The 14539-nt window shown below is 40.3% G+C and overlaps 1 protein-coding gene across 1 annotated transcript in view; it reads right to left on the bottom strand.

Moving 5' to 3' along the window:
* The window catches only part of LOC107375853 (inactive phospholipase D5), a 102221-nt gene that overhangs the window by 12670 nt on the left and 75012 nt on the right, over positions 1–14539 (bottom strand). The window contains exons 4-7 of the mRNA XM_054750225.2: positions 9295–9475; positions 8672–8780; positions 8382–8509; positions 8076–8273 (exon numbers count right to left, since the gene is read on the bottom strand). Of these exons, the coding sequence (XP_054606200.2) occupies positions 8076–8273; positions 8382–8509; positions 8672–8780; positions 9295–9475 (616 nt within the window). The remainder of the gene's footprint in view (positions 1–8075; positions 8274–8381; positions 8510–8671; positions 8781–9294; positions 9476–14539) is intronic.

Raw genomic sequence — 14539 nt, 5'->3', positions numbered from 1 at the left:
GCGGAGCTGCACCCCGCCCATTCACGCAAACTCAGCCTAGCCCACTGACTTCCGTTTTTGTTTTCAACTTTATCGCAAACTGACCTGACCCACATGAATTACGGCTGTTACTAGTTTACAGTCGTTAATGCTATGTTCTATACTCCAATTAAACAAGATAAATATAACTTGCTACATGACAAAGACTGAATATATCTCGAAATGAAAAGGTTTCTTTTAGCGAATATCTGCCTACAGCTGGTCTAATAAAAGTGGTGTACAACAGCACTTCAATCTATTGAATGGCCTCTGGTAGTCTAGTGGTAAAATCGTCTGAGTTGGTTTTTGTTTTCCCCTCAGCTGATGCTGGTTCGATTCTCGGTGGGGTCATCAGCAGTCTATTTAGCCACATTCAATTTGTTTATATTTTAGTTGTAATGTTTCTTTTCAGCAAAATATTTATGTCGCTAAAAGTTCTTTGAATTTGGTCGTTCCTAAACAGCATTTTAGTTGAAACTCTGCTCACAAATGGACTCACACTGGCTAAATAAACAAATAAATAAATAAACACATTATATGTTAAACGGTATACCAGTAAATTGTTGTAAACATAGTACTGGCAAGTGTAGCTAGAAATGAAGAAAAGAGGTTGTAAACTACCTAAAACTTACACTACTGGGAGGCGAAACAGCATGTCAACCTGACTCCATAACCACTACACCACCACATCTGTTATAAATCAAGTGGCGTTACATGTAATTGTGCTGCCCAGTGTGTCTCTGAGATGGGATGTATGGTTTATTGGCGGTGTCTCAGTAGAAGTCATTTCAGAAATAATTTGTCAGAAAATTCACAGAATATCCAGATTTGAGAACCAAGACCAGACCCGCTTCGGGGGAGGAGACCAAATTGAAGCTGAGATGGGAGGAAAATGCATGAATGAGGCTAAAAATGGCTTTGGCGTGTTTCTTATGAGGAAATGACAATATAACATGATTAAAAGTTCCAAAAGTTAGATTTTTAATTATATGGAACCTTTACAAAAACTGTTCAATTAACTTCTCAACTCCGTCCTCAATCTCGCATTTTTTAGCTACAACACCCTCTTTGGTTCCAGAATGCTATCAAGTCTGACAACTGGAAGGAATTAGACTGACTCTAATGGAATGGGCGGGGCTGATTCTGGAATGGGCGGGGCTGACTCTGGTGCAGCTCCACCTTCTGGTGCAGCTCCGCCTTTGTGGTTCTGCAGCAAGCACCACTTGTTATTTTGAGCTAGTACCAGAAGACAGTGTAACCTTTTTTAGTTCTCTCCAGTCAAAACAAAACTTTAGACTTTTTTCTTTTTTAAATTTAACAGGGAACAGCAATCAATTGAACAGGGAACTGCAACCAGTAGTCACACAACAAAATAAAATCACACAAACAAAATAAAGTTACTCTCCTTTTTTCTTGGTGTCTGAAAAGGGCAGGGAAAACCATCAGACTCCAGTCACCCATCGAATGGACTCTTCACCCTCCTGCCCTCTGGGAAGCGCTACAGGAGCCTATGGACTAAGACTACCAGGTCCCGAAACAGTTTCTTCCCCACAGCTGTCAGACTCCTAAACTCTGCCTGCTGACATAACACCCCAAACCAGCAGCACCCTACATAAACTCTGTAGAAACAAGAAAGCCCTGGAAATTGATGCAGAGCGTCGCGGGATATGCCTGACTGGTCATATATATTACCTCTCATGACACTGACCTCTGACCCTATGAACTTGTGTATGTGATGAGTTTATTTACCTTTGATAGGGAGTTATGACCTCTGATTTTGTCAAAATCCTTCAACCCGTTCAGGAGATATTGCACACAAAAGCCAAATTTTCATATATACGGCCTCACACAACCTTGACCTTTGACCCTATGAGGTTTTGTACCTCATGAGTTTATTTACCTTAGATAGGGAGTTCTCACCTGCGATTTGGTCAAAGTATTTCAACCTGTTCAGAAGATATTGCACACAAAAACCAATTTTTCATATATACGGCCTCACACGACCTTTACCTTTGACCCTATGAGGTTGTGACCTGATCAGTTTATCTACCTTTGATAGGGAGCTATCACCTCTGATTTGGTCAAAATCATTCAACCCGTTCAGGCAATTTTTGATATATATATGACCTCACACAACCTTGACCTTTGACCCTATGACATTGTGTTCCTAATCAGTTCATGTACCCTTCATAGTAATAAAATACACAGGCGAGGGTCCGACTCTCTGGAGGACGCCATGTTGGATTCTATGTTTATTTAGCTGTATTTATGGTTTTGCTGGTGGTTTTTGACTCCTTTGAAAACTGTGCAACAACACTCTTCTTCTTCTTTTTCTCGTGTGTTATTTGGCGGATGGCACTCAACATAAAAAGATGCATTTCTCAAACAATTAATGTATTGGAGCGTGAACCTGAGTCATTAATCTCATATCCTAATTTGAGAGTTACAGCTAGAGTCCAGAGGGTTTTGTTGGCTTTATGAGCATTAGTTAGTAAGGTCCTCACTTGAACAAAAAATACAGCTTGTTTGCAGTGACTTTGGTATTTACTACCCCCTATTGCCAGAAATCTACACACTTTCCCTTTAAGCGCGTTGTCTCTTTAAGACTGGTCCTGGGTGACATTGGAGTTTACAGCGAGGCCGTAGAAATTCTCTGTCTGGATATTTATTGTGGAGATTAATGGACTAAAATGGGTTGCTGCACCGTGACTGTCTTCTCCTTTTTTTGGAGAGTAAAAACTATATTTTGGTTTTTAAATGCTGCCGCTGCACCGTGTTAAGAAATCATATTACTGGTTGGTTCGAAATGGGTTGAAATGTTCACATTTCTTCTTTGCTTTACATGCTGATCACTAAAGCGTGCTTTAATTAATATTGCGTTTTCGTAAAACGTAAGAGCAAACAAGGGGGATTTTAATTGACAAAAATAATAAAATCAGCACATTTCCAAGCCAACTGCGGTTAACATTGGCACGTCGGCTTGAAAAATATCTCCTTTTTGCCGTAAATAACACACATTTCATAGCTGTTGTGGGTTATGTATGTGTTCATCAGTGCTTGAGAACTGTAACTTTGGGGAGCGGGTCGTAATTGTGGGCTTTTAATGCGGTGCTGTCTGTGGCGAGGTGTTGGTAGGGTCTGATCGGAGCTGCAGCCAGAGCGTTTCTCCCGACCAGCGGCTGCTGGGAGCTGGTCCACGGTGAAGCAGCCCACGCAGCCGAACGAGGGCTTCCCGGCTAAGAGCTGACCGCAGCGGCCCCGACGACCGCGGGCCAGCGACCCGAGAAATAACATGGGGAGTCCTGCTGCTGCCTGCTGTTGTTTGTTTTCCGTAGTAAATACCTGAATATGCAGAGACTCAACAGGTCATTCAGTTGTGTGGTATCATTCAGATGATCAAATGAAATGTTGCAACATTAATATCAGTTTACCTGATCTTGATCAATAATCACATTGATGAATTGGTGCATGAATAACTACAGACCCTGCTTCCTGCAGCAGCTTTTTCTGCTCTAGATTTATGATCTGCTATTTGTATATTTCAACGAAAAAGACGGAAATGGCATTAATTATTTAGATTTATTTGTGGATTTTTTTGTCGATGTTAACCCTGTTGTGTCTCAGTTCATGAAGCTGTTTTCAATGTTTCCCGCGATGCGAGCAGCTGATTGTGCAGCAGATGGCCGCGGACATGATCAATTTCGAAGTGCTAGTTCTGGATCAAGAGAAAGCCTGCTGTGCTGTGCCGATGATTTTATTTTGCGAGGATGGATTGAGGAAGGGGGACACACATGCTTAAATATCGACTGTCGGCAATAATCAGATTCATACTCATAAAATACTTGTTTACATGTTTGTGTGTGTGAGTGTGTGTGTGTGTGTGTGTGTGTGTGTGTGTGTGTGACTCTGCCCACTAATCCGTTACGTATTTTGTTTCTTGTTGACATAAATACAAAAATTATGCAAAAGAAAAGAAGTGAAATAATGTACAAAACTAAAGTGAATGATCGAGTTTCGAACCCACAACCTTCACCATTGCAGGCGAACGCGTTAGTCACTAGACCACCAACACTAGGTACTACATCTCTTTGCAAATTTATACCTTTAAAACACTATAAGTGCTGGCAGGCTTTACAGCAACGTATGTAAAATAGAGCCTTTTTTATTATTATAAACTTGTCGCTTCCGTACAAATGTGAAACAATATATCTGACGGAGATTTCTGCGGAGTTTCTGCACTTTCCTGTCAACAGAAACAGACATGCTGTCTGCCGCTGCCTTCCGCCTCCAGGCTTTTTCAGACTAATAACTGAAAACTAAAGACTGCACACGTTAACTGAACAAAGATTACAGCAATACACCACAACTTTCTCGCTACAAATATCGTCAAAACATATTTATGTGCTCAAACGATCTTAGTTTATCAAATTTTCTCTTAGAACAGCCTGAACAGAGTCCGCCATACTTTCTCTGTTTCTCAGTCCTACATGGACCAATCACATAGCTGTTCTGCATTTCTTCATTTGCATGTAAAGGCCGGATTTGCTCACTAGCTAACTAGTGAGCAGTACAGCGGTCGAACTAGTTAACATGTTACACAGAATGCCAGCCAAGTGTGTATTTATTCAAATTCCACAAATTTACTAGTTTTAGGGGCATTTTTCTGCAGCTAGTTAACTAGTGACAGTGTTTTGTGTTCACTACTTAACATGTAAGGCTCAGTTTGCCCTCTATAAGCTAGTGAGAAAAAATTATAATGCAGATATGCTCACTAGTTAACTAGTGAGTGCTTCCTGTCCCATTACAAGTGAACTAGAAAGGCCAAATATGTCAACTAGTTAACTAGTGAAGGTAAATTTGTCACTAGTTAACTAGTAAGAACACATTTTTACATAACAAGTAAACTAGATTGCTCCAAAAACAGCAACTAGTGTGCGTCTTGTGCGCACTAGTTAACTAGTGAGCATATCTGCACCTCACTAGTTAACTAGTGAGCATATCTGCACCTCACTAGTTAACTAGTGAGCAAATCCGCACCTCACTAGTTAACTAGTGAGCAAATCCGCACCTCACTAGTTAACTAGTGAGCAAATCCGCACCTCACTAGTTAACTAGTGAGCAAATCCGCACTTCACTAGTTAACTAGTGAGCAAATCCGCGCCTCACTAGTTAGCTAGTAAGCAAATCCGCACTTCACTAGTTAACTAGTGAGCATATCTGTGCCTCACTAGTTAACTAGTGAGCAAATCCGCACCCTACTAGTTAACTAGTTGGCGTTTTGGGGCCCACTAGTTAACTAGTGAGCATATCTGCACTTTACAAGTTAACTAGTGATGCTTTTTTGCACCTTACTAGTTAACTAGTGGGTGCTTTAGGGCACACTAGTTAACTAGTGAGCAAATCTGCACCTCACTAGTTAACTAGTGAGCAAATCCGCACATCACTAGTTAACTAGTGAGCATATCTGTGCCTCACTAGTTAACTAGTGAGCAAATCCGCACCCTACTAGTTAACTTGTTGACATTTTGGGGCCCACTAGTTAACTAGTGAGCATATCTGCACTTTACAAGTTAACTAGTGATGCTTTTTTGCACCTTACTAGTTAACTAGTGGGCGCTTTAGGGCGCACTAGTTAACTAGTGAGCAAATCTGCACCTCACTTGTTAACTAGTGAGCATATCCGCACCTTACTAGTTAACTTGTGGGCGATTTGGGGCCCACTAGTGAACTAGTGACACTTATTTTGCACCTCACTAGTTAACTAGTGGACATTTGTACCCTCTCTAGTTAACTAGTGAGCAGTTCTGCCTTCACAAGTTTACATGTAAGTGTCACACTGAAGCCACTACTAGTTCACTAGCTGAGGTTCCTCTGGCCAGCATGTTAACTTGTGTGCCGCATGCAAATGTTTGGGGTGGGATTTTACGAAATTCCGCACTGTGATTGGTTGTCATATTTTATTTTGACACAGGGAGCCAATAGAGAGTCTTAATTTGAGAAATTCTCCACCTCCTAATTAGAATTCTGCGCAACTAGCTAGCTAGTGTGAATGTAGACTTGAACTAGTTTACTAGTATACATTTATGTCCTCACTAGTTAACTAGTTTGGACAATGGATGCATCAACTAGGTAACTAGTGAGCCTGCTGCCATCAACTAGCTAGCTAGTGAGCCATTAATGGTTCACTAGTTAACTAGTGGCACTGACCTACTCCAACTAGTTAACTAGTTAGGAGTTAAGCCTTCACTAGTTAACTAGTGTGCACATTTTGGCCATCAATAGTTAACTAGTGAGACACAAAAAACCTTCAACTAGCTGACTGGTATGCACTTTGGCCTTTACTAGTTAACTAGTGAGCCATTTATGTGACAACTAGTTAACTAGTGAAGCCAAAATGTGTTCACTAGTTAACTAGTGCACATTTATGTCTACCACAAGTTAACTAGTGTGCACATTTTGGCCATCACTAGTTAACTAGTGAGACACAAAAACCTTCAACTAGCTGACTGGTATGCATTTTGGTCTTTACTAGTTAACTAGTGAGCCATTTATGTGTCAACTAGTTAACTAGTGAAGCCAAAATATGTTCACTAGTTAACTAGTGCGCATTTATGTCTACCACAGGTTAACTAGTGTGCACATTTTGACCCTCACTAGTTAACTAGTGAGACAAATACCTTCAAGTAGCTGACTGCTATGCATTTCTGCTTTTACTAGTTAACTAGTGAGCAGTTTTTGTGTCAACTAGTTAACTACTGAAGCCTAAATGTGTTCACTAGTTAACTAGTGCGCATTTCTGCTGTCACTAGTTAACTAGTGGGCACATTTTCACCCTCGATATTTAACTAGTTGACACAAACATGTCTAACTAGTTAACTAGTGGACAGAAATGGCTTACATGTTCATGACAATTCTGGCTGATATCCTGATATCAGAATAAATGCTCATTTGGCTTGCCATACAGAACATACCTAAATAATTGCCAGCAAGCAATATTTTTGTGTTTACCTTAGCAACAGATGGCCATTAGGGTAAAAATTTTTAGCATTCTAGCAAAATAACAAGCACATCAGACTACTTTTCATCACTGGCAACGAGCAAAGAGGTACATGTGCAAAACAACATTTGTGAATGGTGAAAGTTTTGTAGCTGTTTGTAATAGACCAGTAAATTAATTTTGTCCTCATGGGCTCTCGTGGAAGGAAATATGGCGTCTAAGATGGCGTCGCCATACAAAGCTGCCAATATTTTTCAACATTTGGGCATCATTTAATTCATTTTCAAAAAAAATGTGATGAATATTTCCAGAGATTAACAGTAAAAACTACACATTGTTTTACAGAGAATGGTACATAGGTCCCCCAGAACCCTGTGTGTAATTTGAACCCCAATGCTAACACTAGGCTGCACGACCGCTAACGCCATCATGAGCTACCAACACTCTTGTTGGACTAGAGGTTCAGTAAATAACAGAAAATAATGTTTGAGCACTACTTACCTTCCAGCATGTACTGGGAAATCCAGACTATGAATGAAAGCCAGATAAATCAACACCAAAAGGCCGCATGTGCGCGCAACCCCCACCAACTGCATTCTTGCCTGTAGCCTCCACTGTTGCTAATGTTGATACTGCCACTCTATCACTGTACTTATGTCCCTAGTTTTTCACATCACTCCCTGTGTGTATTTTCATTGGTCGATGGCAGACGGGACTCGTAGACTGTTGGTCAGTGGCTGAACTTGTTCAAGAAAGTGCTCAATAGGCTGTCGGTGGGCCAGTCACACTAGACAGCAACAGACCTACTAATAAAGTTTACGTTCACCCTTTTTGGCCACAATTCTGTTCACGCCAAGAGATTTGCCAGGCTTTATGCTCTAACAGAGAGAAAAGGGCTATTGTTCTGTTATGTTTCATGTTTATTAGCGGAAATAAAACGGTTTCTGTACAATCCTAAATATGGCCTTTCAGATATAATTAGTACATTCATTTCATACAATTAAATTCTAGGAAAAATTAAAAGGTTCAACAAGTTGTGAATGCTGCAGATGCGACTTACAGAGATGTAGGCCTCAGCCTCTGTGTTGTTGAACGAGAGATTCACTGGTTTGTCTTTGTTAAAGTAGGGAAACAGGCGCTTGGACCAGAAGGTAGGGATGAATTCTTTATGCTGGAGACCCCAATAAAGGCTGAACACTCTGTGGAGGTCCAAAGCCAGACAGGTGCAGTTGTACACCAGCACACCCAGCTCCTTTCTCTTCACAGAAACACAAAACATTTAGAGGGCCAAATGTTAAACTTGTTACTTTACTTTAATAGGGACAAACATCACACAGTGTTGTAATGTATATTTGGTCTACATTACTGTGGCCAGAGATCTCCAGTCCGTGCTGGCGCTGCCGATGTAGAAATGTTTGCGGTCCACCACCCAGAAGGACGAGTGGATGTTGCCGTTGGTCAGTGCTGTCATGTTCACTTTGTGAACCTCAGCATCTACAAAAAAAACCAGAAACAGACACGAAACACAAACTGCATCAAGCAGCAAGAGAAACAAATGAAAAAACAGATCCAGTCCGGAATGATCGACGTCTAACAAGTGAAACTAAGCTGCAGCATGTTTCGGTACAAGCAGGTATAAAACAGAGGGGAGCTGACAGTGATTTGCGAGTGTCTCCAGCTCAGCTGAGTCGACTTCTCCACTCGAGATCTTCAGCTGGATTCCTTTTGCTTTCAGTTGCTGAAGCCTGGACAGCAGATCCCTTCCCTGAGGTAAACACCAAAACACAACTGTCACATAAAATTCACGAATTCTGAAAAGACAGAGTTCAGATTTTATCCTTAAATCTACTTTAATGCTGCATCGCCATTGGGAATCTTTCATGTGCTCTTTCTTATCTCCACGTTTTAACCTAAAATTTAAAAATATATCATCTAGATAGCTCCAGGCTGAAAACCTATTACCCCATCTTTGGTCTGAGGCTCTTGGCTCAGGTTCTCATAAAATCTGTTAAACTTTATGTGTGAAACACAACTGTGCAGGTGTGTACATGTGCACTAAAAGCGACCTGGACAACCCCCAGGCAGCAGTCCATAGCACACCTAGTTTCAGTTCAAAATGATGCGCTCTGCAGGCATCTGAACACACTACATCACATTATAATGCTCAGTAGAAATATACTGCTTTTGCCAGTTTTAGCAGAGTATACTGTACTAGGAGTCTGTTTCTTCAAAACTAAGATAAATTTATTATTATTTTTTAAAATTTGTTCCAATATTACCTGTTTGGCAGCAAGCTGGAAGTTGAATTCAGAGGAATTGAGGAGCCACACTGGAGAAACAATCTCTACGACCCGCTCAGCTCTGTCCAGTAAGTTGTTCAGTCCTACTGAGAGGGGTAGGTGCGATGTGCTGTTGTCCGAGAAGGAGATGCTGTCTGGGATGTTCTCCACAAGCACCACACTGTTAATCATAAGAACAACACATCTATCTTTAAAAAGATGCTAACAAAGCCAGCTTCAACCGTGCTTTGGTTTGCTTCATTTCCTGCTTCATCCTAACCTCCAGTAGTCTAGCTAATTGCTCCATACTTGTGGTTCTTTAATTGCAAATAACTGTCAAGCAGGCTCAATTTCAATTACACACACGCTGTGGCAAATGCAGAAAAATTGAACACGAGGGATTATCTGTTGGCTTTTGTGACCAGGTTATTATTAGATCAGATTTTTTTTTTCCTGTACCCACATGGCAAATTGACTTACTGCATTCAACTTTTTTTCTGTGGATCATTAGCTTAATGAGAGAAATCAAATTTTCTAGATCCACACATGCCCTCCGATTCCATCAAGCTTTATTACATTTTGTACAGGTTGCCTCTAGCAGAAGCTGAATGAGAAACATAAGAAGACTGATGAGTCTAGGGCAAATGTAATACTGCACATAAAGGAAAGGCAACATTTCTGTTATTTTGTTTGTTTATTTGCTATTTATCATTTAAGCCACTTTTCTTACAGAGAAACTGTGAATTTAGTTTTGTATCAAAATGTCTCCCAGTGGGGATGATTTAGTGTTTTGGTTTCTGTGGATTTTTGTTTAATGTTAAGGGTTAAAAAAATAACTAGAATGAAAGATAAATAAATGCATTTCTTACTTTCCTTAACCCTCCCAATGTCTGAGCACCACCTCACCCCTGCCACATGGACCTCAAGGGATAAATCATCAATCCTGCTCAATGGTCAACTTTCCTTGCGGGGTCACCCATGAAGACAGTGAGAGGGTTAAAGCTCATTTTATTATTATTTTTTTGAATAAATCTGCTGTGGTCTCTAGTATGAATGACTGCCTTGTGAATTGTTCTCTGCAGACAAAAGTGTCTGGCGGTCCTGTTTCAGGAAGTAGAATTTAGCTGTAGCAAAGAGGGAGATTTAGAGTCTTACTTATTATTTATTCATGATATTGGGATATCTCACCTCCGATTGGCTAACAGCAACGCGACTCTTCCCCTGCCCCCGTTTTCTTTGCAATGTTGATGTTTTACTTCCACAAATAACACAGGCCTGAAGGAGTTCTGCCATGTTGTGGAGTTAGCTTCTGCTAGTTGAGACACACTCCTGGCTGCAAAAATCAATTCCAGTGTTTAGGAAAACACGTCAGACATTAACAACGTGTTTTAATATTGCTTGATGAAAAATTGAAAAATCGTCAGACAAATTGACCGACATGCTTCTTTTAATGTAGAAAAAAAAAATCCTGAAAATTATAACATGCAGACTGTCATTCAACAATCTGCATGGAGTCTGTGACCTAGACATTTTTTCCATGATGCATCAGAGATCACCTTTGATCTCTCTAGCGGTCTGCAGCAACAAGGCAGCTTTATTTATGTAGCACATTTCATACACAGAGGCACTTCAAGGTGCTTTCCATTAGCAAGAAAAGCAAGAACATTAAAATCTGCATGACAGAAAAACAATAATAAAAAAAGAAACAAAGTTAAAGTTAAATGGTGAGCAAATACAGTGCAGAAGGTGCAACATAAGCACATTTATTTAAAGGCTGATGAAAACATTAAGGTTTTCAATTTTGATTTAAAAGTCACTAGTGACTTGATGTTTCAATTAAATGTTGGGGCACATTTGAGGTCATACAGAAGCTAATTCCATCTGTGTGCAGTAGTAGTGTAGTAGGTAAAATTCACCCTGTCATCACATTCTTCCGATTGTTATCACTGATCTGCGCACCGGAAGTTTTAAGGACACCGTACAAACGCGAAGTAAAATCATTTGTTATTATTGTAATGTTTGTGCAGCACTAAAGCACCAGACAGACAGAGGACTAATTTCTTGCTGCATATGATCATATTTCAACAATAACAAGAAAAGAAAATGTTAGTTCTGTTTGTTTGCACCTATTAAAATACTCAGGACCAGTTTGCTCCAGCCATTCTTTCTCCTTTACATTTGATGTCCCGTTGGTTGTCGGAGCATCTGATGTCCCTCTGGATGATGCGCAATGTGTTCTTCTATTAAAGAAAATAAAGAGTTTCTCAGTGAACCTGCTCTTTAAAGTAACACTAGATTGTTTTTAAAACATTAACATTTATCTCAGTGATTGATTGGTGATTTAGAAAATTGACCAGTTTCATATTTGACACCACTCTGCACCCCTCTGCTGACCAATATCCACATTTGATAGTTTTGTGTAGTGGTGTTCTAGGGGGTACTCTCTACTTGCTCTACGGCTGTTAGCTGTAATGCTAACAGCCGTAATGCTAACAGCCTAAGCTAGATTGAGGGAGCAAAAGGAGGCTCCAAAATCACGGACTGATGCAGCAGGGCCAACTCCCACACTTTGAGCGTGAGGAACACACACCTGACCCTCTTCACACACTCACACACCACCTACAAAATCTCACAAAATCTACCCTCCTCCCCCTAACAGAGGCAATATTCTAGAGTCACGGAGGTGAAACGGGCCGCTTGCACCCCATCCCCCCACCACCCCCACCCCCACCCCCACACACACACCTAACCAGTGTGGATCTCCACTGACATCATATATTAAATATATTAAATTGCAGTTTCAGTTGACACTTTGCATATCGTTTTCCATGTTTGTTGGGATTCATTGGAGCTCACAAAAGAACTGGAGCAGCAAAGCATACAGTATGCACCTTCTGTAGCAATTACTATTCCGTCATTTCTAAATGTGTACACCCCCACATCGTGATTTTTGTATGCAACCATCAGCAATTTTAGAGCAATAATATCTAAATGCAGGTGTGATGATAAAATGAAATCACATACAGAAGCGATACAACCCTGCAATGCATTAGCTGCAAGCCAGATTTATTTATTTGTGGCTCTACACGTGAAATGTTCCGTTCATTTTGACACACCTAGATATTTGTACTAATGACAAACAGCACACATTTAATAAGAAAAATGCTTGTAGATAGTTGTTTTTACTCTTTGAAGTTCTGAAAAGATCATTGTAAAAATCGAACTTGGTATTTGACCAGCATCCGTAAACAGAACGAGGGCAGTAGCGCTGAAGTGAATGGGCTGGAGTACTGATGTAAAGCCTTTTTCTGCAGCCACTCAGAACCAAGCCATTATCAAGCTCCAACACCACGTAGTATCTGCATCTGCCTACACACCAATGTCTCCCAACTGGATCTCAAGAGAGAAATATAAATGGAGCAGCAGCTGTTTCTGTGTGGGTGAACAGCTTTAATATAGTTGATTAAACATCTGGATAATATGTTTTCCATGATACAACCATCCCTGAGAGGGAATTCCCCCCATTCACATGTGCAAGGATTTATCAAACCAAGGAATAATATATACACTATGTAATAAACAGTATTCTTTATTTCCTCATCCATTATGGTCAACCAATCAGCTCAACAATGTTAAGAAAACCTCATTAGAGCTATTGATGCATGTCTGCTCTGTTACTAAGACGATTGAATGATTAATTTAGGTAATTACTGAATCATTTTTGTGGTAAGATAGTAAGTAAGTGGTAGTAGTAAGTTTTGTAGTTATATCTTAAATATTATATCACATTACTGAAGCTTAAAAGAACACAAAGCAAAGACAATTATATTAAGTGACTTTCACTCATTTATTACTGTGAAATTAGATATGAGGTGCAATATCCATAAGGAGAGCAAGTTCTTGTCTGCTGGTTGGTTTGAACATCTGAGTACTTATAGGGACACATAGAGGTTACGCCTAACATTTGTCTCTGATGCATTTATTACAGCTAGATGGAGTATCTACTGGTTAACAAGCATATCACATAAAAAAATTGTTGATCCGTTTTATTAAGATGGCGGCTTCACGTTTCTTGTTTATGAATGTGCATTTGTAGCTGACAAACAGAGCTAAAACACGTTGTTTGCAAGTATTATTCTTGTGTTGTGTTTTTTCACATATTTATATTTGAAAGACTTACTTGTCCGTGAACAGTTCATCAACTCAGCATCAGCCGAAGTACGCCCTTAAATTTGACGCACATAAGCTGTAGTCTAATGCTATTGGCTGGTTCTGGTCGATGCTCAGTTTCCTTATGCACTGAGTTCTGCAGGGCAGGGGGCGTGCGTAGCAAAATAAAATAAAATAAAATAAATAACGTATTGCTTACATTATCACAGTACACGATGAGACAATCACTTTAGCAGATTTCTGAAAAATCTTAAATAATCTTCAAAAGTTGAACACTCCAGAAAGCTACTTTAAGTGTAGTTTGAATAACAGCACAGACTGTCACGTTGAGAGAGCAGGAGGATTGGACACAAAAATGCAGAACACCAGAACTACTCAGGCAGTAGCGGTTGTTTAAATAAAATTCCTTTTATTTAGGATGATGATCAGACTCAAAAGGTGCAGGACTCTAAGCCTAAAATCTAAAACACTGAAGGACAAAAACAAAAGCTCACTTATAAGCCAGAACCTAGAGTTTCTAGAGAGGGACAAAACAACGCTGATAAAGACAATGGACCAACACACACTGAGGCCTAGTCCACACGTAGCCGGGTTTTTTTTTAAAACCAGTATCCGCCCCTCCAGAAACTTGCATCCACAGCACCTCATTTTAAAAAAAAACTGTCCACAAGTACCCGGATAAACACGTTGCTAAGGACATGCCAGACCTGTAGGCAGCAGCACTTGGAGAAACCAGGTGCCGGGCAATAGCCGTTCTTAACCTTGTCCTTCATCTGTGGTCTTCCGCAAGGAGCAGTAATTCCGCTTGCAAAAACAAACAAGCAAAAAGCGCTTGGACAATTGATAAAGCGAGTGCAGCTCTGAGGGCATCCATGCTGTCGGCTAGTGTAAACACAGGTCGCACACGTGATGTCAGCACTTTTTTTGTCGCGGAAAGTGACGTTGCGGACCTTAAAACTCCGGTTTTGTCTGTCCACACGCAGACACCCAAAACGGAGAAAACGCAGGTTTTCACTTTGGCCGGAGTTTTTAAAAAGATCCGTTTTCATGTGAAAAAACCATTTTCGTGTGGATG

This window comes from Nothobranchius furzeri, chromosome 12 (genome assembly GCF_043380555.1).
Source record: "Nothobranchius furzeri strain GRZ-AD chromosome 12, NfurGRZ-RIMD1, whole genome shotgun sequence".
Taxonomy (NCBI): domain Eukaryota; kingdom Metazoa; phylum Chordata; class Actinopteri; order Cyprinodontiformes; family Nothobranchiidae; genus Nothobranchius; species Nothobranchius furzeri.
This window is presented reverse-complemented; position numbering and strand designations above follow the sequence as displayed.